Raw genomic sequence first — 23,298 nt, 5'->3', positions numbered from 1 at the left:
TCCAGAGACCAACGGTCAGACTGAAAGGACAACTCAGTCTTTGGAGCAGATATTGCGGTGTCTTGCCACGTCTAGACAGGATGATTGGTGCTCTTCGGTACCAATGGCAGAATTCGCTTTCAATAATCGTGTCAATCAATCCACTGGAACTTCCCCGTTCTTTTGCAACTATGGGTTATACGCTCACTTTTGTGAGATTTCCTGGCTGGATTCGGGGTGTCCAGGGGTGGATTTGGCCTTTCAGCGGTTGAGGTATTTCTGGAGGGAGGTTCAGAGAAACATTGGGGAGGCTTAGGCCAAGAACAAATGTTTTGCGGATAAACGACGTTCGGTGGGGCGGCTTTCCAGGTGGGGATAAGGTATGGTCAGTGACAGTTCATGCTCCCAGGCTAGAGCAGCTGACCCCTTATTACCATGTTTTTGTCCTCTGCTCGTTTACTCTGTTCCCGTGACTCCCCTTCCCGGCCTCCCTGCTTGTCTTAGTATTCGCTCCCTGTTTTTGGACCTCTTGGTATGTGACCCGGCTTGTCTTTTGACCTGTTTACTGTCTCTCGTATCTGTTATCTCTGCTCCCATCTGGTGCTGACTTCTGGCTTGTATTTGACCACGTGTATTGCTGTGACCTTTGATACTCCTTGTCCTGACTGTTTGTGACTCGACCCATCTGACCACTCTTTTGCCACCAGGTGGTGCTTGTGCTTCTGCTCAGTGGTGTTATGCTGTGTGTGCAACCTCTCTTCCCTCATCAGCATCCCCTGGTAGAGGTTGCGCTATACTGCACTGCAGCAGCATTACACACCTGCTCTGCAGCTTGCAAACTCCAACACTGACAGAGTTAAATAGAATTGTGGCCATAGAGCTTCCAAAACCAAAACCCGGAGTGAAGAGAGGGATTCGCCCCACTACCAAACCTGCAAATCCCTGCAAATAAAAGCCCTTAATGGGTTTTCCTAAAAATCTGAGTCACTACTTGGACCCAATCCATGCTTTCTTTTTTTGCTTTGTGACTCACAGGTGTCCTGCTGTGAACACAAGGCACTCCAGCGGGTTTAGTAGGACTCCGTCTGCATCGTGGGGGGACACAAATCTACCCTCGTGTACGATCCCCCTCACTGCCTCACAATACATCATATAGGAGACATTGTGACTTTGCTGTACATCACATCGGATGCACTGAGCCTGCTGTAAATACATCACATAGGAGACAATGAGACTATGGTAAATAGACTAACCGAAGTCCATGAAACTGGAAATCTGTCTTGGGCCGCATCAACGGCCATCCTGGGGCATAAGATTGACTCCGCTGATTTAAATAGTAATTACCTAAAACCACGTTTCAATAATCTATATACACTCACCGGCCACTTTATTAGGTACACCATGCTAGTAACGGGTTGGACCCCCTTTTGCCTTCAGAACTGCCTCAATTCTTCGTGGCATAGATTCAACAAGGTGCTGGAAGCATTCCTCAGAGATTTTGGTCCATATTGACATGATGGCATCACACAGTTGCCGCAGATTTGTCGGCTGCACATCCCAAAGATGCTCCATACAAGGCAGGATGGATCCATGCTTTCATGTTGTTTACGCCAAATTTTGACCCTACCATCCGAATGTCGCAGCAGAAATCGAGACTCATCAGACCAAGCAACGTTTTTCCAATCTTCTACTGTCCAATTTCGATGAGCTTGTACAAATTGTAGCCTCAGTTTCCTGTTCTTAGCTGAAAGGAGTGGTACCTGGTGTGGTCTTCTGCTGCTGTAGCCCATCTGCCTCAAAGTTCGACGCACTGTGCGTTCAGAGATGCTCTTAGGCCTACCTTGGTTGTAACGGGTGGCGATTTGAGTCACTGTTGCCTTTCTATCAGCTCGAACCAGTCTGCCCATTCTCCTGACCTCTGGCATCAACAAGGCATTTCCGCCCACAGAACTGCCGCTCACTGGATTTTTTTTCTTTTTCGGACCATTCTCTGTAAACCCTAGAGATGGTTGTGCGTGAAAATCCCAGTAGATCAGCAATTTCTGAAATACTCAGACCAGCCCTTCTGGCACCAACAACCATGCCACGTTCAAAGGCACTCAAATCACCTTTCTTCCCCATACTGATGCTCGGTTTGAACTGCAGGAGATTGTCTTGACCATGTCTACATGCCTAAATGCACTGAGTTGCCGCCATGTGATTGGCTGATTAGAAATTAAGTGTTAACAAGAAGTTGGACAGGTGTACCTAATAAAGTGGCCAGTGAGTGTATTTTATTACAATGAAGTTATTTTTTATGACACATTGTGATGATCCTCTCAAATCTCATCTGCCTATGGCTCACAGAAAAATTACTTCTTTTGATCATTGATCATGTTCATCTTTAATCAGGGATCTTAAATAGGGATCTACCCCCGTTGTTAGAAATTGGAAACACAAGCCGTTTCACATTCCTAATCTATCCCAGAAAGTTTACAAGAGATTTATACATTTACACAAATAATTTTTGCTTACCATTTTGGGATATTTCGACCCAGGTAAAGGTGATGGCTCCTTCTTTGCTGCTTTCACTGAATCTCAATAAAAATGTTCCTGGACGCTTCTCTTTCAGCAATGCACGCTCTCTTTCCTTACTAATGAAGCCCACAATACATCTATTAATATAAAATAGTTCCTGCTATTACATATTCATTCAGAACAGAAAAATTACATACATGAAATAGTATTACATTTACAGGGGTTTTCCACTGTCAGGACCCCAAATGCTGTAAAATACCTAAAATAGCAATCATATAATTTACAATCAAAGCGTCTACCTCGGCATAGCAGCTGAGTTCAGTGAATGGCTATTGCGGTGATGTGCATAATCAATTTGATGTCATCACTGCAACTGAAACACCATAGCAGAGTAGCAGCGGGGAGCAAGGGTTGGACCCAGGAAGGGAGAGAGTATCACTTAGGCCTCTTTCACACTTGTTTAGTTTGCCCTCTGTCGCAATGCGTCGTTTTTGGAAAAAAACGGATCCTGCAAATGTGCCCGCAGGATGCGTTTTTTCCCATAGACTCGTATTGCTGACGGATCGCGACGTATGGCCAAACGTCGCGTCCGTCGTGGACTGGATGCGTCGTGTTTTGGTGGACCGTCATCACAAAAAAACGTTCAAGGGAACATTTTTTCGTACGTCGGATCCGCCATTTCCTACCGAGCATGCGCAGCCGGAACTCTGCCCCCTCCTTCTTGGACTTTAGAATGGGGGTTGAAAAACTGCATCTGCTGTCCACGTTATGCCGAATTTTCACAACGTCCGTCGGTACGTCGCGCCGACGCCTGGCGATGGCCGTGTACTGACGGAAGTGTGAAAGAGGCCTTAGATTGCTATTTTACACAGTTAATGGTCCACTTTCGTGAAAGAGGAAAATAGCTGAAATGCCATAACAAAAAAAAACCAATGAGATTTGAGAAAAAAACTATTACCATAACAATTAAAGACATCTCAAAAACATTCCCCGGTTTACAGCATTGGTGATGTGTTGGGGGCGGGATTATGTGTGGTGATGTGGTGGGGGTCGGGATTATGTGTGGTAATGGGTGGGGGGCGGGATTATGTGTGGTGATGTGCTGGGGGGGCGGGATTATGTGTGGTGATGTGGTGGGGGGCGGGATTATGTGTGGTAATGTGGGGGGGTGGGATTATGTGTAGTGATGTGGTGGTGGGCGGGATTATGTGTGGTGATGTGGGGGGGCGGATTTATGTGTGGTGATGGGGTGGGGGGGCGGGATTATGTGTGGTGATGTGGTGGGGGGGCGGGATTATGTGTGGTGATGTGGTGGGGAGGCAGGATTATGTGTGGTAATGGAGTGGGGGGCGGGATTATGTGTGGTGGTGAGTTGGGGGGCGGGATTGTGTGGGGATGTGTTGGGGGGCAGGATTATGTGTGGTGATGTGTTGAAGGGGTGGGATTATGTGTGGTGATGTGGTGGGGGGCGGGATTTGTGGGGGGTGGGATTGTGTGTGGCAATGTGGTGGGGGGCGGGATTATCTGTGGTAATGTGGTGGGGGGCGGGATTATCTGTAGTAATGTGGTGGGGGGCGGGATTATGTGTGGTAATGTGGTTGGGGGCGGGATTATGTGTGGTAATGTGGTGGGGGGAGGGATTATGTATGGTAATGTGGTGGGGGGCGGGATTATGTGTGGTGTTGTGGTGGGGGGCGGGATTATGTGTGGTAATGTGGTGGGGGCGGGATTATGTGTGGTAATGTGGTGGGGGGCGGGATTATGTATGGTAATGTGGTGGGGGCGGGATTATGTGTGGTAATGTGTTGGGGGGCGGGATTATGTGTGGTGATGTGTTGAGGGGCGGGATTATGTGTGGTGATAGTTACATAGTTACATAGTTATTAAGGTTGAAGGAAGACTGTAAGTCCATCTAGTTCAACCCATAGCCTAACCTAACATGCCCTAACATGTTGATCCAGGGGAAGGCAAAAAAAACCCATGTGGCAAAGAGTAACTCCACCATGGGGAAAAAAATTTCTTCCCGACTCCACATACGGCAATCAGACTAGTTCCCTGGATCAACGCCTTATCAAGGAATCTAGTGTATATACCCTGTAACATTATACTTTTCCAGAAAGGTATCCAGTCCCCTCTTAAATTTAATTAATGAATCACTCATTACAACATCATACGGCAGAGAGTTCCATAGTCTCACTGCTCTTACAGTAAAGAATCCGCGTCTGTTGATGTGTTGAAGGGGCGTGATTATGTGTGGTGATGTGGTGGGGGGGCGGGATTATGTGTGGTAATGTGGTGGAGGGCGAGATTATGTGTGGTAATGTGGTGGAGGGCGGGATTATGTGTGGTAATGTGGTGGAGGGCGGGATTATGTGTGGTGATGTGGTGGGGAGGCGGGATTGTGTGGTGATGTGGTGGAGAGGCGGGATTATGTGTGGTAATTTTATGTGTGGTGATGTGTTGGGGGGGCAGGATTGTGTGGTGATGTGTTGAAGGGGCGGGATTATGTGTGGTGATGTGGTGGGGGGGCGGGATTATGTGTGGTGATGTGGTGGGGGGCGGGAATATGTGTGGTGATGTGGTAGGGGGCGGGATTTGTGGGGGGCGAGATTGTGTGTGGTAATGTGGTGGGGGCGGGATTGTGAGTGGTAATGGGCGGGATTATGTGTGGTGATGTGGTGGGGCGGAGCTACTGTGCAGGGGGTGGGATTAGCGAGTAATCACGATGCCTCTTATATATATAGATTCTGACTCACCAGAATGTGTTTACAGTAGATCACAAAAGTGAGTACAACTCTCACATTTTTTTAAACATTTTACTATAGCAATTTATGGTGCAACATTGAAGATATGACAATGTAAAGTACTCAGTGTACAGCATGCACAAAAGTGCAAATTTGTTGTACCTTCTAAATAACTAAAAACAGTAATTAATGTCTAAACTGCTGAGATTTGAAACTAGAACCCTAGTTTTGCAAACAAACTGCTAACCACTGAGCCACCCTGCTGCCCAATTAACTATACTTTACATGTTTGTAATGCAGAAGCTACGCTCTGATTCATGCTACCCATTGTCCAGTAGAATTAATTGACAGACTGCAGTTACATTAAAACTTATTTAACCCTCCGTAAGGGGCAATATGTTTCATACCGAGTTTAGGGGCATTGCGTCTGTCCGGCACAGGCTAGAAAATTGGCTATATTTTCCTTTTTTAAAAATGTCAATGCTCTAAAAGTGATCAGTTACCTTAATAGGAATGTAATAAATGAGAATACACATAATCAGGTGGAATTTTTTTTTTTATTAACCAGAAAAGTAATATGTTTCTATGTCTTGAGCATCCTCCTCACTCTCTCCATCTTGATCTGTATCAGACACATCTGAACATTCTTCCACATCATCTTCTGAATCAATGTCACTTTCTTCCCCTAAATTTTCTAGCTGTAAGGCGTCTGTCTCATCATCAAGCAGTATATTTTGCACTTGTTCAACATGAAGGGCATTTGACAAGTCAAATATTCTCCTCGCCATTTCAGAAGAAAAGCTGAAGCAAGAGAGGCAGCACAGTGGCTCAGTGGATAGCACAGCAGCCTTGCAGCGCTGGAGTCCTGGGTTCAAACCCCACCAAGGACAACATCTGCAAAGAGTTTGTATGTTCTCTCTGTGTTTGTGTGGGTTTCCTCCGGGTTCTCCGGTTTCCTCCCACATTCCAAAGACATACTGATAGGGAATTTAGATTGTGAGCCCCAACAGAGACAGCGATGATAATGTGTGCAACCTGTAAAGCACTGCGGAATATGTTAGCGCTATATAAAGATTATTATTATTATTATTATTAAGAGAGAGAATATGTGTTAGGGCGCAATGTGCCCGAGAAGCACACTCTTATTTCTAACAAAACCTTCTATGACAAATCCGCAAATTTAGCACTAGCTATTCATAAAACAAGCTAAAAAAACAATTGGGATGAATAAAAACAGCAAATACTAACCTTCAAAGGTGTGACGCATTCAGGGGCAATGAGCCGGAGAAGCCAAAACACTGATATCTGATCTCCTGCAGCTCTGCAGCACAAGAGGCTTCTCAGGTTTCACACAGCCTATGCAGCATATGCAGCATCAATAGTAATGTTAAAAATAATTAAAAAATGGTTATACTCACCCTCTGACGTCCCGATCTCCTCGGCGCTGCACGCGGCGGTCCGGTTTCAAAGATGCTCTGCAAGAAGGACCTTCGTGACATCACGGTCATGTGACCGCAACATCATCGCAGGCCCTGCTCGCATAGCAACCCTGCGACCGGACGGCCACGTGCAGCGCTGAGAGGTGAGTATATCATTATTTTTTATTTTAATTCTTTTTTTTACACAAATATGGTTCCCAGGGCCTGGAGGAGAGTCTCCTCTCCTCCACCCCGGGTACCATCCGCACATGATCCGCTTACTTCCCGCATGGTGGGCATAGCCCCATGCGGGAAGTAAGCGGATCAATGCATTCCTATGTGTGCAGAATCGCCGCGATTCTGCACAAAGAAGGGACATGCTGCAGATTGTAAACCACTGCGTTCAAGCGCGTTTTTTTCCGCAGCATGTGCACAGCTTTTTCGGTTTCCCATAGGTTTACATTGAACTGTAAACTCATGGGAAACTGCTGCGGATCCGCAGCTGCAGAAACGCTGCGGATCCGCAGCAAAAACCGCAACGTGTGCACATACCCTTAAAGTTAGGAAGGCACTGGGAGGAGGGTGTTTCCCAGACAAACCACTGAAAATAGAGAAATGAAACTAAGTGAGCTGCGCCTGTCAGATCAGTTGCCCGTGACGGAGGGTTAAACACAAAGTAATTTTATAGCCACACATTCATGGCCGGCCTTAGTTATATGCAATCAGTGCACCGTCAGACATGACAGGAAGTCACCGCAGGGAGAGAACAATTCAGCTTGGTATGCATCTCTTGCTTCTCACTGGGCTCCAGCAGGCACACTTCAGAGGTAGACTTCCCCCTCCATTCGCGCTTTTCTCTGTCAGATCTTATTGTCGGCACCAGACAAAAGGGGTGCATGAGGGGAATCGTTTAGAGGAGAGGAGGGGAAGGGGAGAGGGAGGGGTAGAAGGAGGAGAGGGGGTGGGAGAAGGGGAGGGGAAGTGAAACAGGAAACAGGAGGGGGAGGGGAGTGAATGGGGGTAGAGGAGGCAGAGAGGGAAGGTGAGGGGTATGGGGAGAGGTGGGTAGAGGCAGGGAGGGAGAGGAGGAGGTGGAAGTGGAGAGGAAGGGACAAGGGGACAGGTGCCTGCACTGCTCTGGCCAGAGAAACTGCTGTCACACTCCCTGCAGTGAAGAAAAAGGTGTGTGTTCTGTGTGAGTTTCATATCTGTAATGTATTATGTACGTGTGTCATGTACGTGGTGTAATATATATTACTCCCCATGAATTACACACACATTATCTTTCTATTATCTATGTACCATATCTAATATATTACATATTATATTATACATAATATATGGTGTCATATTATTTACATATACACACACACATAAAGGTTCTTCTTACAAAATTAGAATATCATCAAAAAGTTAATTTATTTCGGTTCTTCAATACAAAAAAGAGAAACTTATATATTATATAGAGTCATTACAAACATTGATTTCAAGTGTTCATTTCTGTTAATGTTGATAGTTATAATAATAATTTTATTTCTATAGCGCCAACATATTCCACAGCAATTTACATTTTACAGGGGACTTGTGCATACAATAGACATTACAGCATAACAATAAACACACAGATCAAAACAGATACGAAGAGGAATGAGGGCCCTGCTCGCAAGCTTACAATCAATGAGGAAAAGGGGAGACACGAAAGGTGGATGGTAACTTTTGGTTTCCTTGTTCGGACCAGCCAAAGTGTAAGAATCGGTTATCAGCCTAAAGGTACCTTCACACGAAACGACATCGCTAGCGATCCGTGACGTTGCAGCATCCTGGCTAGCGATATCGTTTCGTTTGACACGCAGCAGCGATCAGGATCCTGCTGTGATGTCGCTGGTCGCTGAATAAAGTCCAGAACTTTATATGGTCGTCCGATCGCTGTGTATCGTTGTGTTTGAAAGCAAAAGCAACGATACCAGCAATGTTTTACACTGGTAACCAGGGTAAACATCGGGTTACCAAGCGCAGGGCCGCGCTTAGTAACCCGATGTTTACCCTGGTTACCAGCGTAAAAGTAAAAAAAACAAACAGCACATACTTACATGCGTCCCCCAGCGTCTGCTTCCTGACACTTACTGAGCGCCGGCCCTAAAAGTGAAAGTGAAAGCACAGCGGTGACGTCACCGCTGTGCTGTTAGGGCCGGAGCTCAGTCAGTGTCAGGAAGCAGACGCTGGGGGACGCATGTAAGTATGTGCTGTTTGTTTTTTTTTACTTTTACGCTGGTAAAGAGGATAAACATCGGGTTACTAAGCGCGGCCCTGCGCTTAGCAACCCGATGTTTACCCTGGTTACCCGGGGACCTCGGCATCTTTGGTCGCTGGAGAGCGGTCTGTGTGACAGCTCTCCAGCGATCAAACAGCGACGCTGCAGCGATCGGTATCGTTGTCGCTATCGCTGCAGCGTCGCTTCGTGTGAAGGTACCTTAAGTATGTAACAGTACAGACACAGAGGTCTATTAAATGCATGAAGCATGTGAGAACATGACGCGAGCAACACAGGGGTAAGAAGAACCAAAGAGACTGACACCCTGCGTCTCGGGCTGTCTTTTGTTTACCTGTTTGCGATCCGGAAGATACAGCGTGCTGTGCACTGCGTGAGTAAAGAGACTTGGTCCCGGCGTGCGGTCACCCAGCGAAACTGTACAAAGGGAAGTCCGGCCTGTTTAGGTACTGCAAACATAAAGCCGCGTACTATGCATTCTTATGGACTGTGTGAAGTAACACATTAAAGGAATGGGTTTTTTTTAACTTGCTTGGGGCACTGCCGTTTTCACTGCATATGGTGATACCGCTGCACTACACTGGTTATGGTAAAAATTTTGAATGGGCAACACAGGGATATTTAGGTTAATGCGTTAAGATGGTAGGCCAGTCTGAACAAATGCGTTTTTAGGGCGCGCTTAAAACTGTGGATTGGGGATTAATCCTATTAACCCCTTCACCCCCAAGGGTGGTTTGCACGTTAATGACCAGGCCAATTTTTACAATTCTGACCACTGTCCCTTTATGAGGTTATAACTCTGGAACGCTTCAACGGATCTTGGCGATTCTGACATTGTTTTCTCGTGACATATTGTACTTCATGATAGTGGTAAAATTTCTTTGATATTACCTGCGTTTATTTGCAAAAAAAATGGAAATTTGGCGAAAATTTTGAAAATTTTGCAATTTTCCAACTTTGAATTTTTATGCCCTTAAATCACAGAGATATGTCACACAAAATACTTAATAAGTAACATTTCCCACATGTCTACTTTACATCAGCACAATTTTGGAACCAACATTTTTTTTTGTTAGGGAGTTATAAGGGTTAAAAGTTGACCAGCAATTTCTCATTTTTACAACACCATTTTTTTTTAGGGACCACATCTCATTTGAAGTCATTTTGAGGGGTCTATATGATAGAAAATACCCAAGTGTGACACCATTCTAAAAACTGCACCCCTCAAGGTGCTCAAAACCATATTCAAGAAGTTTATTAACCCTTCTGGTGCTTCACAGGAATTTTTGGAATGTTTAAATAAAAATGAACATTTAACTTTTTTTCACAAAAAATTTACTTCAGCTCCAATTTGTTTTATTTTACCAAGGGTAACAGGAGAAAATGGACCCCAAAAGTTGTTGTACAATTTGTCCTGAGTACGCCGATACCCCATATGTGGGGGTAAACCACTGTTTGTGCGCATGACCGAGCTCGGAAGCGAAGGAGCGCCATTTGACTTTTCAATGCAAAATTGACTGGAATTGAGATGGGACGTCATGTTGCGTTTGGAGAGCCACTGATGTGCCTAAACATTGAAACCCCCCACAAGTGACACCATTTTGGAAAGTAGACCCCCTAAGGAACTTATCTAGAGGTGTGGTGAGCACTTTGACCCACCAAGTGCTTCACAGAAGTTTATAATGCAGAACCGTAAAAATAAAAAATCATATTTTTTCACAAAAATTATTTTTCGCCCCCAATTTTTTATTTTCCCAAGGGTAAGAGAAGAAATTGGACCCCAAAAGTTGTTGTACAATTCGTCCTGAGTACACTGATACCCCATATGTGGGGATAAACCACTATTTGGGCGCATGGGAGACCTCGGAAGGGAAGGAGCGCAGTTTGACTTTTCAATGCAAAATTGACAGGAATTGAGATGGGACGCCATGTTGCGTTTGGAGAGCCACTGATGTGCCTAAACATTGAAACCCCCCACAAGTGACACCATTTTGTAAAGTAGACCCCCTAAGGAACTTATCTAGATGTGTTTTGAGCGCTTTGACCCACCAAGGGCTTCACAGAAGTTAATAATGCAGAGCCGTAAAAATAAAACAAACATTTTTTCCCACAAAAATTATTTTTTTAGCCCCCAGTTTTGTATTTTCCCGAGGGTAGCAGGAGAAATTGGACCCCAAAAGTTGTTGTCCAATTTGTCCTGAGTGCGCTGATACCCCATATGTGGGGGGAACCACCGTTTGGACGCATGGAAGGGCTCGGAAGTGAAGGAGCGCCATTTGGAATGCAGACTTAGATGGAATGGTCTGCAGGCGTCACATTGCGTTTGCAGAGCCCCTAATGTACCTAAACAGTAGAAACCCCCCACAAGTGACACCATGTTGGAAAGTAGACCCCCTAAGGAACTTATCTAGATGTGTGGTGAGTGCTTTGACCCACCAAGGGCTTCACAGAAGTTTATAATGCAGAGCCGTAAAAATAAAAATAAAATTTTTTCCCACAAAAATGATTTTTCAGCCCCCAGTTTTGTATTTTCCCGAGGGTAACAGGAGAAATTGGACCCCAAAAGTTGTTGTCCAATTTGTCCTGAGTGCGCTGATACCCCATATGTGGGGGGAACCACCGTTTGAATGCATGGGAGGGCTCGGAAGGGAAGGAGCGCCATTTGGAATGCAAACTTAGATGGAATGGTCTGCAGGCGTCACATTGCGTTTGCAGAGCCCCTAATGTACCTAAACAGTAGAAGCCCCGCACAAGTGACCCCATTTTGGAAACTAGACCCCCCAAGGAACTTATCTAGATGTGTTGTAAGAACTTTGAACCCCCAAGGGTTTCACTACAGTTTATAACGCAGAGCCGTGAAAATAAAAAATATTTTTTTTTCCCACAAAAATTATTTTTTAGCCCCCAGTTTTGTATTTTCCCAGGGGTAACAGGAGAAATTGGACCCCAAAGGTTGTTGTCCTATTTGTCCCGAGTACGCTGCTATCCCATATGTTGGGGTAAACCCCTGTTTGGGCACACGGGAAAGCTCGGAAGGGAAGGAGCACTGTTTTACTTTTTCAACGCAGAATTGGCTGGAATTGAGATCGGATGCCATGTCGCGTTTGGAGAGCCCCTGATGTGCCGAAACAGTGGAAACCCCCCAATTATAACTGAAACCCTAATCCAAACACACCCCTAACCCTAATCCCAACAGTAACCCTAACCACACCTCTAACCCTGACACACCCCTAACCCTAATCCCAACCCTATTCCCAACCGTAAATGTAATCTAAACCCTAACCGTAACTTTAGCCCCAACCCTAACCCTAACTTTAGCCCCAACCCTAACTGTAGCCTTAACCCTAGCTCCAACCCTAGCCCTAATGGGAAAATGGAAATAAATAAAAAAAATTTTTTCCCTAACTAAGGGGGTGATGAAGGGGGGTTTGATTTACTTTTATAGCGAGTTTTTTAGCGGATTTTTATGATTGGCAGCCGTCACACACTGAAAGACGCTTTTCATTGCAAAAAATATTTTTTGCTTTACCACATTTTGAGAGCTATAAATTTTCCATATTTTGGTCCACAGAGTCATGTGAGGTCTTGTTTTTTGCGGGACGAGTTGACGTTTTTATTGGTAACATTTTCGGACATGTGACAGTTTTTGATCGCTTTTTATTCCGATTTTTGTGAGTCAGAATGACCAAAAACCAGCTATTCATGAATTTCTTTTGGGGGAGGCGTTTATACCGTTCCGCGTTTGGTAAAATTGATAAGCAGTTTTATTCTTCGGGTCAGTACGATTACAGTGATACCTCATTTATATTATTTTTTTATGTTTTGGCGCTTTTATATGATAAAAACTATTTTATGGAAAAAATAATTATTTTTGCATCGCTTTATTCTCAGGACTATAACTTTTTTATTTTTTTGCGGATCATGCTGTATGGCGGCTCGTTATTTGCGGGACAAGATGACGCTTTCAGCGGTACCATGGTTATTCATATCTGTCTTTTTGATCGCGTGTTATTCCACTTTTTGTTCGGCGGTATGATAATAAAGCGCTGTTTTTTGCCTCGTTTTTTTTTTTTTTTTTTTCGGTGTTTACTGAAGGGGTTAACTAGTGGGCCAGTTTTATAGGTCGGGTCGTTACGGACGCGGCGATACTAAATACGTGTACTTTTATTGTTTTTTTATTTTATTTAGATAAAGAAATGTATTTATGGGAATAATATATATATTTTTTTTCATTATTTTGGAATATTTTTTTTTTTTTTACACATTTGTAAAATTTCTTTTTTACTTTTTTACTTTGCCCCAGGGGGGGACAATACAGATCGGTTATCTGCCAGTTTGCATAGCACTCTGACAGATCACCGATCTGAGAGAAGTGCAGGCTGCTTCACAGTACCTGCTCTGAGCAGGCTTCTGTGAAGCCACCTCCCTCCCTGCAGGACCCGGATCCGCAGCCATCTTGGATCCGGGTCTGGAGCAGGCAGGGAGGGAGGTAAGACCCTCGCAGCAACGCGATCACATCGCGTTGCTGCGGGGGGCTCAGGGAAGCCCGCAGGGAGCCCCCTCCCTGCGCGATGCTTCCCTGCACCGCCGGCACATCGCGATCATGTTTGATCGCGGTGTGCCGGGGGTTAATGTGCCGGGAGCGGTCCGTGACCGCTCCTGGCACATAGTGCCGGATGTCAGCTGCGATAGGCAGCTGACACCCGGCCGCGATCGGCCGCGCTCCCCCCGTGAGCTCCGCCGATCGCACTGGACGTACTATCCCGTCCGTGGTCATGGGGGCCCACCCCACCTCGACGGGATAGTACGTCCGATGTCAGGAAGGGGTTAACCTGTATATGCAGCTGTATATAAAAGTGCTTCTCAAAAAGTTAATTTATTTCAGTTCTTCAACACAAAAGTGAAAGTGAAACTCCTATATTATATAGAGTCATTACAGAGTGATCTATTTCAAGTGTTTATTTCTATTAATGTTGATGATTAGGGCTTAAAGCAAATGAAAACCCAAAAGTCATTATCTTAGTAAATTAGAATACTTTAAAACACCGGCTTGAAAAATGATTTTAAAATCTGAAATGTTGGCCTTCTGAAATGTACAACTCTGGCAAAAATTAACGACCACTGCAAAATGTTCAGTTTGTCTGATTTTTCTCTTTATAGGTATATTTTTTAACAAAATGTAAATTGTTCATTTATTCTATAAACTTCTGGTAACATGTCTCTGAATTTCCAAGCAATACATTTTGTCATTTTTTTATGAAAAAAGAAATGGTCAAAATTAAAAAGAAAAACAGTGCTTTCAGACCTCAAATAATGAAAAGAAAACAAGTGCATAATCATTTAGAAACAACAATACTAACGTTTTAACTCAGGAAGAGTTCAGAAATCAATATTTTGTGGAATAACCATGATTTTTAATCACAGCTTTCATGTGTCTTGGCATGCGTTCCATAGTCTTTCACACTGCTTCTGGCGCAAAAATTTAAGCAGTTCTTTGTTTGATGGCTTGAGACTATTCATCATCCTCTTGATTACATTCCAGAGGTTTTCAATGGGGTTCAAGTCTGGAGATTGGGCTGCCCATGACAAGGTTTTGATGTGGTGGTCTCTTAATTTTTGCCAGAGCTGTATGTTAAGTAAATGCACGCAGTACTTGGTCGGGGCTTCTTTTGCATCAATTACTGGATCAATGCTGTGTGCCATGGAGGCGATCAGCCTGTGGCACTGCTGAGGTGTTATGGAAGCCCAGGTTGCTTTGATAGTAGCCTTCAGCTCATCTGCATTATTGGGTCTGGGGTCTCTCATCTTCCTCTCCACAATACCCCATAGAGTCTCTATGGGGTTAAGGTCAGGCAAGTTTGCTGGCCAATCAAGCACAATGATGCTGTTGATTTTAAACCAGGTATTGGTACTTTTGGCAGTGTGGACACAGATTATACTGTATTATATCTGGCGCTGCCTCTCAGCTCCACTGGCGTGAACAGGGCAGAGGTGTAGCACCACATGCACACCATGAGGACAGGGAGTGCTGTTTTATAGATGAACTCTGCCATGTTATACAATGCCTCACAATGCATACCTATGTCCTGAGTCGCTCGTGGTTCACTTGCACAGACGGACATGCGGTGCGTCTTTCCAGACCGCAGCATCTCATTTTCTCTTGCGGAGATGCAAGAGAAATATCACACATTCGATTTATTGGATGCGATGAATCCACACGGTTCACTGAGCACATTCAGATTCACCTGCATTCATTAGACGGCAGTGCTTTGGACGCAGCGAACATGCACTGCCAGTTCCGGATCGTCAGCACATACCCTAAATGTATTTGTCTTTTCTCAATGTACTTGTATTGTGAGAAGTTAAGTACGTGTAGATGACCTGTGACCTTAAGTATTCAAACTTCATACATCTGGTCACATGAAAACTCTCTCACTCTAGGAATTCTGGGGAATCCTGACAGTGGGCAGAATGCCTGCTGTCGCAATTCTGCAATCTACAGAATGACTTCAGACTTTTATTGTCAAGCCTGGAAACTACTTTAATCCCCTCACCCAAATATAAAACTTTACATGTAAAATCGGCATCATGGTTTTACGTCTTAAAAGTGCACACAATGGGGGAGATAATCAAAAACTGTCTAATAGCAAAACTGGCTTAGTTGCCAATAGGAACTAAAGCTCAGCTTTCACTTCTCAATACTAAGAGTAACGAAATATCCACAATAAAAGACTTGAATGTTAAGATTGTGTGATTTTGTCGAATTTGTAAAGATTTCTTTTGCACTGTATAGACACTGCTCAATAAAATAAAGAGAACACTAAAATACCACATACTAGATGTCACTGAATGAAATATTCCAATTGCAAATGTTTATTCATTACATAGTGCAATGCTTTAAGAACAATAAAACACAAATATGATCAATGTAAATCAAAATTAATGTCTTAAGTTTGTCTGGTCTAGATTTGGAATGATCCTCAAAATCAAAGTGGAAAATCAATTACAGGCTGATCCAACTTCAAGGGAAATGCCACAAGACTAAACAATGATGCTTAGTAGTGTGTGGCCTCCACTTGCCTGTATGACCTCCCTACAACGCCTGGGCATGGTCCTGATAAGGCAGCGGATGTTCTCCTGAGGGATCTCCTCCCAGACCTGGATTAAATCACCAGCCAATTACTGGATAGTCTGTTTTGACAAGGTGGCGTTTGTGGATGGAACAATACATGATGTCCCAGATGTGCTCAATTGTATTCAGGTCTGTGAAATGGGCAGGCCAGTTCATAGCATCAATACCTACATAATGCAGGAACTGCTGACACACTTCAGCCACATGAGGCCTAGTATTGTCATGCCTCAGAAGGAACCCCGGGCACAATGCACCTGCATATGGTCTCACAAAGGGCCTGAGAATCTCATCCCATTACCTAATGGCCCTCCAAAGAAATGCCTCCTCACGCCATTACTGACCCACTGCCAAACAGGTCATGCTAGAGGATGTTGTAGGCAGCAGAACATTGTTCATGGCTTCTCGATACTCTGTTATGTCTGTCACACATGCTCAGTGTTAACCTGCTCTCATCAGTTTAGAGCACAGGGCGCCAATGTCGAATCTGTCAATCTTGGTGTTGCCAAATGCCATTCGCCCTTCACGGTGTTGGGTTGTAAGTACAACACCCACTTGTAGATGTTGGACCACCCTCATGGAGTCTGTTTCTGACAGTTTGAGCGGATATGTGGATGTTAGTGGCCTGTGGAGGACATTTTGCAGGCCTTTGGCACTGTTCTTCCTTGCGCAAAGGAGGAGGTAGAAGTCATGCTGCTGGATTGTTGCCCTCCTATGGCCCAATACATATCTCCTGGTGTACTGGCCTATCTCCTCGTATCTGCTCCATACTCTGGACACTGAGCTGACAGACACCGCTACCCTTCTTGCCACAGCTCACATTGATGTGACTTCCTGGATGAGCTGCACTACCTGAACAACATCTGTGGGTTGTAAACATCGCCTCATGTTACTGTACAGTACCTCTAGCGGTTAGAGCAATGACAAAATGCAAAAGTGACCAAAACCACAACCAAAAAGGATGAGAACAGAGAAATGGTCTGTGGTCACCAACTGCAGAACCACTCCTTTTATAGGAGTTGAATATGCATGTGCTCACTGAACCATGTGGATTTACAGCATTCAATACATTTCTATTGATGTAATTTGTCTTGCGGAGACTAGTATCTACGCAAGAGAAATTGACATGCTGTGACCTGTAAATACGCTCTGCATGTCAGCCTGCACGGGTGAGCTGCGGGCGTCTGTGGACACATAGTGAACATGGGATTTCTTGAAATCCCATCCACTGTGCTGTAACAGCTGGCCGCTGCGGGTTTGACGCTGTAGAAGTATACAGCGTCAAACCTGCAGCAACTCCGGATAGTGGGCACATACCCTAAAGGGCTTGGCAGATTGCCAGTCCGGGCCTGTCTCCCATCCTCTCCTGTCCTGAGACTTACAGCTGTCATGTGCTCCTGCTTTTTGAGCTTATACTATGTGCTGTATACCCTATATACTCAGTATGCTGTGCTGTATACACTGTATATACTGAGCATGCTGTGCTGTATACACTATGTACTGAGTATTCTGTGCTGTGTACACTGTATATACTGAGTATGCTGTGCTGCATACACTATATGCTGAGTATACTGTGCTGTAAACACTGTATATACTGAGTATGCTGTGCTGTATACACTGTATATACTGAGTGTGCGGTGCTGTATTATACACTGTATATACTGAGTATGCTGTGCTGTATACACTGAATATACTGAGTATACTGTGCTGTATACACTATATACTGAGTATGCTGTACTGTATACACTGTAAGTACTGAGTATGCTGTGCTGTATACACTGTATAGACTGAGTATACTGTGCTGTATACATTATATACTGAGTATGCTGTACTGTATACACTGTAAGTACTGAGTATGCTGTGCTGTATACACTGTATAGACTGAGTATACTGTGCTGTATACACTATATACTGAGTATACTGTGCTGTATATACTATATACTGAGTATGTTGTGCTGTATACACTATACACTCACCGGCCACTTTATTAGGTACACCATGCTAGTAACGGGTTGGACCCCCTTTTGCCTTCAGAACTGCCTCAATTCTTCGTGGCATAGATTCAACAAGGTGCTGGAAGCATTCCTCAGAGATTTTGGTCCATATTGACATGATGGCATCACACAGTTGCCGCAGATTTGTCGGCTGCACATCCCAAAGATGCTCCATACAAGGCAGGATGGATCCATGCTTTCATGTTGTTTACGCCAAATTCTGACCCTACCATCCGAATGTCGCAGCAGAAATCGAGACTCATCAGACCAAGCAACGTTTTTCCAATCTTCTACTGTCCAATTTCGATGAGCTTGTACAAATTGTAGCCTCAGTTTCCTGTTCTTAGCTGAAAGGAGTGGTACCTGGTGTGGTCTTCTGCTGCTGTAGCCCATCTGTCTCAAAGTTCGACGCACTGTGCGTTCAGAGATGCTCTTAGGCCTACCTTGGTTGTAACGGGTGGCGATTTGAGTCACTGTTGCCTTTCTATCGGCTCGAACCAGTCTGCCCATTCTCCTCTGACCTCTGGCATCAACAAGGCATTTCCGCCCACAGAACTGCCGCTCACTGGATTTTTTTTCTTTTTCGGACAATTCTCTGTAAACCCTAGAGATGGTTGTGCGTGAAAATCCCAGTAGATCAGCAGTTTCTGAAATACTCAGACCAGCCCTTCTGGCACCAACAACCATGCCACGTTCAAAGGCACTCAAATCACCTTTCTTCCCCATACTGATGCTCGGTTTGAACTGCAGGAGATTGTCTTGACCATGTCTACATGCCTAAATGCACTGAGTTGCCGCCATGTGATTGGCTGATTAGAAATTAAGTGTTAACAAGAAGTTGGACAGGTGTACCTAATAAAGTGGCCGGTGAGTGTATACTGAGTATGCTGTGCCACACTGTATATACTGAGTATACTGTGCTGTATACACTATACACTGAGTATGCTGTGCCGTATACACTATATATTGAGTATGCCGTGCTGTATGCACTGTATATACTGAGCTTATCCTACATAATTTTGTCTAATGTTGAAATTAAACTTCTTTTGAAAGGACTTAGTTTTGTTCCCACTAACTCAAACTTGGATGTTTTTCTACTCTAAAAGATATAAATACCGTATGTACTCAAGTATAAGCCGAGATTTTCATCCCATTTTTTTGGACTGAAAGTCCCCCTCTCGGCTTAAACTCGAGTCAATCCCAGGGGTCGGCAGGGGAGCGGGAGCGGGGGCTGTCTAATTATACTCACTTGCTCCGTCCCTCTGTCCCTGCAGTCCCTGGTTCCCCGGCGCCCCAGCTTCTTCCTGTACTGAACGGTCACATGGTACCGCTCATTACAGTAATGAATATGCGGTTCCACCTCCCATAAGGGTGGAGCCGCATTTTCATTACTGTAATGAGCGGTAACGGTGACCGCTCAATACAGGAAGAAGCTGAAGTGCCGGGAAAGCAGGGACAGCGCCAGGAGCAGGTGAGTATAACAGGGAGGGGAGCGCTACGCTGTGCGATATTCACCTGCTCCTCGTTATGGCACCGCTCCGTCTTCAGTGTCTTCTGCAGTGACGCTCAGGTCAGAGGGTGCGGTGACGTGGTTAGTGCGCGCCCTCTGCCTGAACGAAGTCAGGTGAATATTGAAAGTGCCGGGGGCCTGAGCGACAGAGAGGTGAGTATGTGATTTTATTTTTTTTTTTATCGCAGCAACAGCAAATGGGGCAAGTGTCTGTATGGAGCATCTTATGGGACCATAATCAACATTTCTGCAGCACTATATGGCGCAAATATCTCTATAGAGCATCTTATGGGGCATAATCAACGTTTCTGCAGCACTATATGGGGCAAGTGTCTGTATGGAGCATCTTATGGGGCCATAATCAATGTTTGTGCAGCACTATATGGCGCAAATATCTTTATGGAGCATCTTATGGGGCCATAATCAACGTTTGTGGAGCATTATATGGGGCAAGTGTCTGTATGGAGCATCTTATGGGGCCATAATCAAGGTTTGTGCAGCACTATATTGGGCAAATGTGTCTATGGAGCATCTTATGGGGCCATTATTAACCTTTATGCAGGATTATATGGGGCTCCTGTTTCAATATGGATATTCAAAAACACTTAACCTACTGATGTCTCAATTAATTTTACTTTTATTGGTATCTATTTTTATTTTTGACATGTAACGGTAGCTGCTGCATTTTCCACCCTAGGCTTATACTTGAGTCATTAAGTTTTCCCAGTTTTTTGTGGCAAAATTAGGGGGGTTGGCATATACTCGGGTCGGCTTATACTCGAGTATATATGGTAAGTTTGTAAGAGATCTTACTATAAAAAAATTTTTTTGGGGGGAGGACAAAACCAATAAGCTAACAACTTCAGCTGTTATTAATGAACTAGATGGTAGCCCGATTCTAACGCATCGGGTATTCTAGAATATGTATGTAGTTTATTTATGAAGCTTTTAGAATAATACATTGAATACACAGGATTCGGACTGCGCCTGTCGCTGATTATTCGCGGCTGGCCACGTAGTATATAGCACAGCCACGTAGTATATAACAGCCCATGTAGTAAATAGCACAGCCACGTAGTATATTGCACAGCCACATAGTATATTGCACAGCCACGTAGTATATAGCACAGCCCACAGAGTATATACCACAGTCCACGGAGTATATAGCACAGCCACGGAGTATAAAACACAGCCCACGGAGTATATAGGACAGCCACGTAGTATACAGCACAGCCCACGGAGTGTATAACAGCCCATATAGCATATAACACAGCCACGTAGTTTATAACAGCCTACGTAGCATATAACACAGCTCAAGTATTACATAACAGGCCACACAAGCAGTAAATAACACAGCCCACGTAGTGTATAACACAGCCCACATAGTGTATAACACAGCCCATGTAGTGTATAACTGAACCCATGTAGTGTATAACACAGGCCACGTAGTATATTGCACAGCCCACGTAGTATATAGCACAGCCCACATAGTATACTACACAGCCCACGTAGTATATAGCACAGCCCATGCAGTATATTGCACAGCCCACGTAGTACATTGCACAGCCCACGTAGTATATTGCACAGCCCACGTAGTATACTACACAGCCCACGTAGTATATAGCACAGCCCATGCAGTATATTGCACAGCCCATGTAGTACATTGCACAGCCCACGTAGTATATTGCACAGCCCACGTAGTATATAGCACAGCCCATGCAGTATATTGCACAGCCCACGTAGTACATTGCACAGCCCACGTAGTATATTGCACAGCCCACGTAGTATATTGCACAGCCCACGCAGTATATAGCACAGCCCATACAGTATATAGCACAGCCCACGCAGTATATAGCACAGCCCATGCAGTATATTGCACAGCCCAAGCAGTATATTGCACAGCCCACGTAGTATATTGCACAGCCCACGTAGTATATTGCACATCATACGCAGTACATTGCACAGCACACGTAGTACATTGCACAGCCCACGTAGTATATTGCACAGCCCACGCAGTATATAGCAATGTGGGCATCATAACCCTGTTAAAAAAAGAATTAAAATAAAAAATAGTTATATACTCACCTTCTGTTGGCCCCGGATCCAGGAGAAGCCTTTACCGATGCTCCTCGCGTGCTCCGGTCCCAAGAGTGCATTGCGGTCTCGCGAGATGATGACATAGCGGTCTCACGAGACTGCTACGTCATCATCTCGCGAGACCGCAATGCATGGAGCGGTCACCGGAGCATCGCAAGGAGCGGGAAAGGCCTGTTCCTGATCAGGGGGCCGACGGACGGTGAGTATATAACTATTTTTTTTTTTTTTAACATTAGATCTTTTTACTATTGATGCCGAATAGGCAGCATCAATAGTAAAAAGTTGGTCACACAGGGTTAATAGCAGCGATAACGGAGAGCCTTACACCGCGGCATAACGCGGTCCGTTACCGCTGCCATTAACCCTGTGTGAGCGCTGACTGGGAGGAGTGTGGAGCGGGCACTGACTGCGGGGAGTAAGGAGCGGCCATTTTGCTGCCGGACTGTGCCCGTCGCTGATTGGTCGTGGCCGTTTTGCCGCGACCAATCAGCGACTTGGACTTCCATGACAGACAGAGGCCGCGACCAATGAATATCCGTGACAGACAGACAGACAGAAGGACAGACAGAAAGACGGAAGTGACCCATAGACAATTATAATAGTAGATTCAGAGGGAAGAATTTCTTGGAACTCTCTTATGTCTCCTAGATCTTGACACTTTGAATAACTCACCAAATGATACTAATATTGTTTCTGGATTTAAAACTAGGAATCCTACTTTTTATTCAATTCAATACAAACCCGGACTGAGTCAATGGAAAAATTCCAGGATAATGTGGAGAGACATACGTAATCTCCTTTCTGACACTACATCAAAATCTTATAAAAACAATTTGTCCAAAGCTGAATCAATTGCATTGAAAAACCTACAAGCCTGCAAAAACATAATTATTAAGGCTACTTTCACACTAGCGTCGTGCACTGCACGTCGCTATGCGTCGTTTTGCAGAAAAAAGGCATCCTGCAAAATGCTTGCAGGATGCATTTTTTCTCCATAGACTTTTATTAGTGACGCATTGCCACATGTCGCAACCATCGTGCGACGGTTGCGTCGGACCGTCGCCACCAAAAAACGTTGCTTGTAACGTTTTTTGGTGCGTCGTCTGCAGCATTTCCGCCCCCGCCTCCCCGCACCTCACAATGGGGCAGCGGATGCTTTGGAAAACTGCATCCACTGCCCCCGTTGTGCGGCGCATTCACAGCTAGCGTCGGTGCGCCGCAACGTCGCATAGCGACGTGCAGTGCACGACGCTAGTGTGAAAGTCGCCTAAGATGTCAGATAAGGGTGGCTCTGTTGTTGTTTTAAATGAATCAGACTATGTGACTGCAATTAACTCTTTGCTATCTGATAAGGAAACATATATTCCAGTGAAATCAGATCCCACTGTTGCTTTTGCTGATGAATGCAAACACATTGTTAATGATGGTGTGTTACAAGTTTTTTTTTACAAAATCACAGTCAGAATATCTATGTGTAGAGAATCCAACTACTCCAATTTTACATGCCTTGCCTAAAACACACAAGCATATTTTTCCCCCACCTGTACGTCCAATAGTCTCTGGCATTGGTTTGATTAATGAACAGCTGGGTGAATGGCTTGACACAGTTTTAGGCCGGTTTCATACGTCAGTGGCTCCGGT

General features: G+C 44.7%; 1 protein-coding gene across 3 annotated transcripts in view; it reads right to left on the bottom strand.

Annotated features, from left to right (window-relative positions):
- The window catches only part of STAT1 (signal transducer and activator of transcription 1), a 2,295,457-nt gene that overhangs the window by 958,963 nt on the left and 1,313,196 nt on the right, over positions 1-23,298 (bottom strand). For all 3 annotated transcript variants that reach the window (XM_077275645.1, XM_077275646.1, XM_077275644.1), the window contains exon 20: positions 2,494-2,633. In XM_077275645.1, the coding sequence (XP_077131760.1) occupies positions 2,494-2,633 (140 nt within the window). The remainder of the gene's footprint in view (positions 1-2,493; positions 2,634-23,298) is intronic.

This window comes from Ranitomeya variabilis, chromosome 7 (genome assembly GCF_051348905.1).
Source record: "Ranitomeya variabilis isolate aRanVar5 chromosome 7, aRanVar5.hap1, whole genome shotgun sequence".
NCBI classification, from domain to species: domain Eukaryota; kingdom Metazoa; phylum Chordata; class Amphibia; order Anura; family Dendrobatidae; genus Ranitomeya; species Ranitomeya variabilis.
This window is presented reverse-complemented; position numbering and strand designations above follow the sequence as displayed.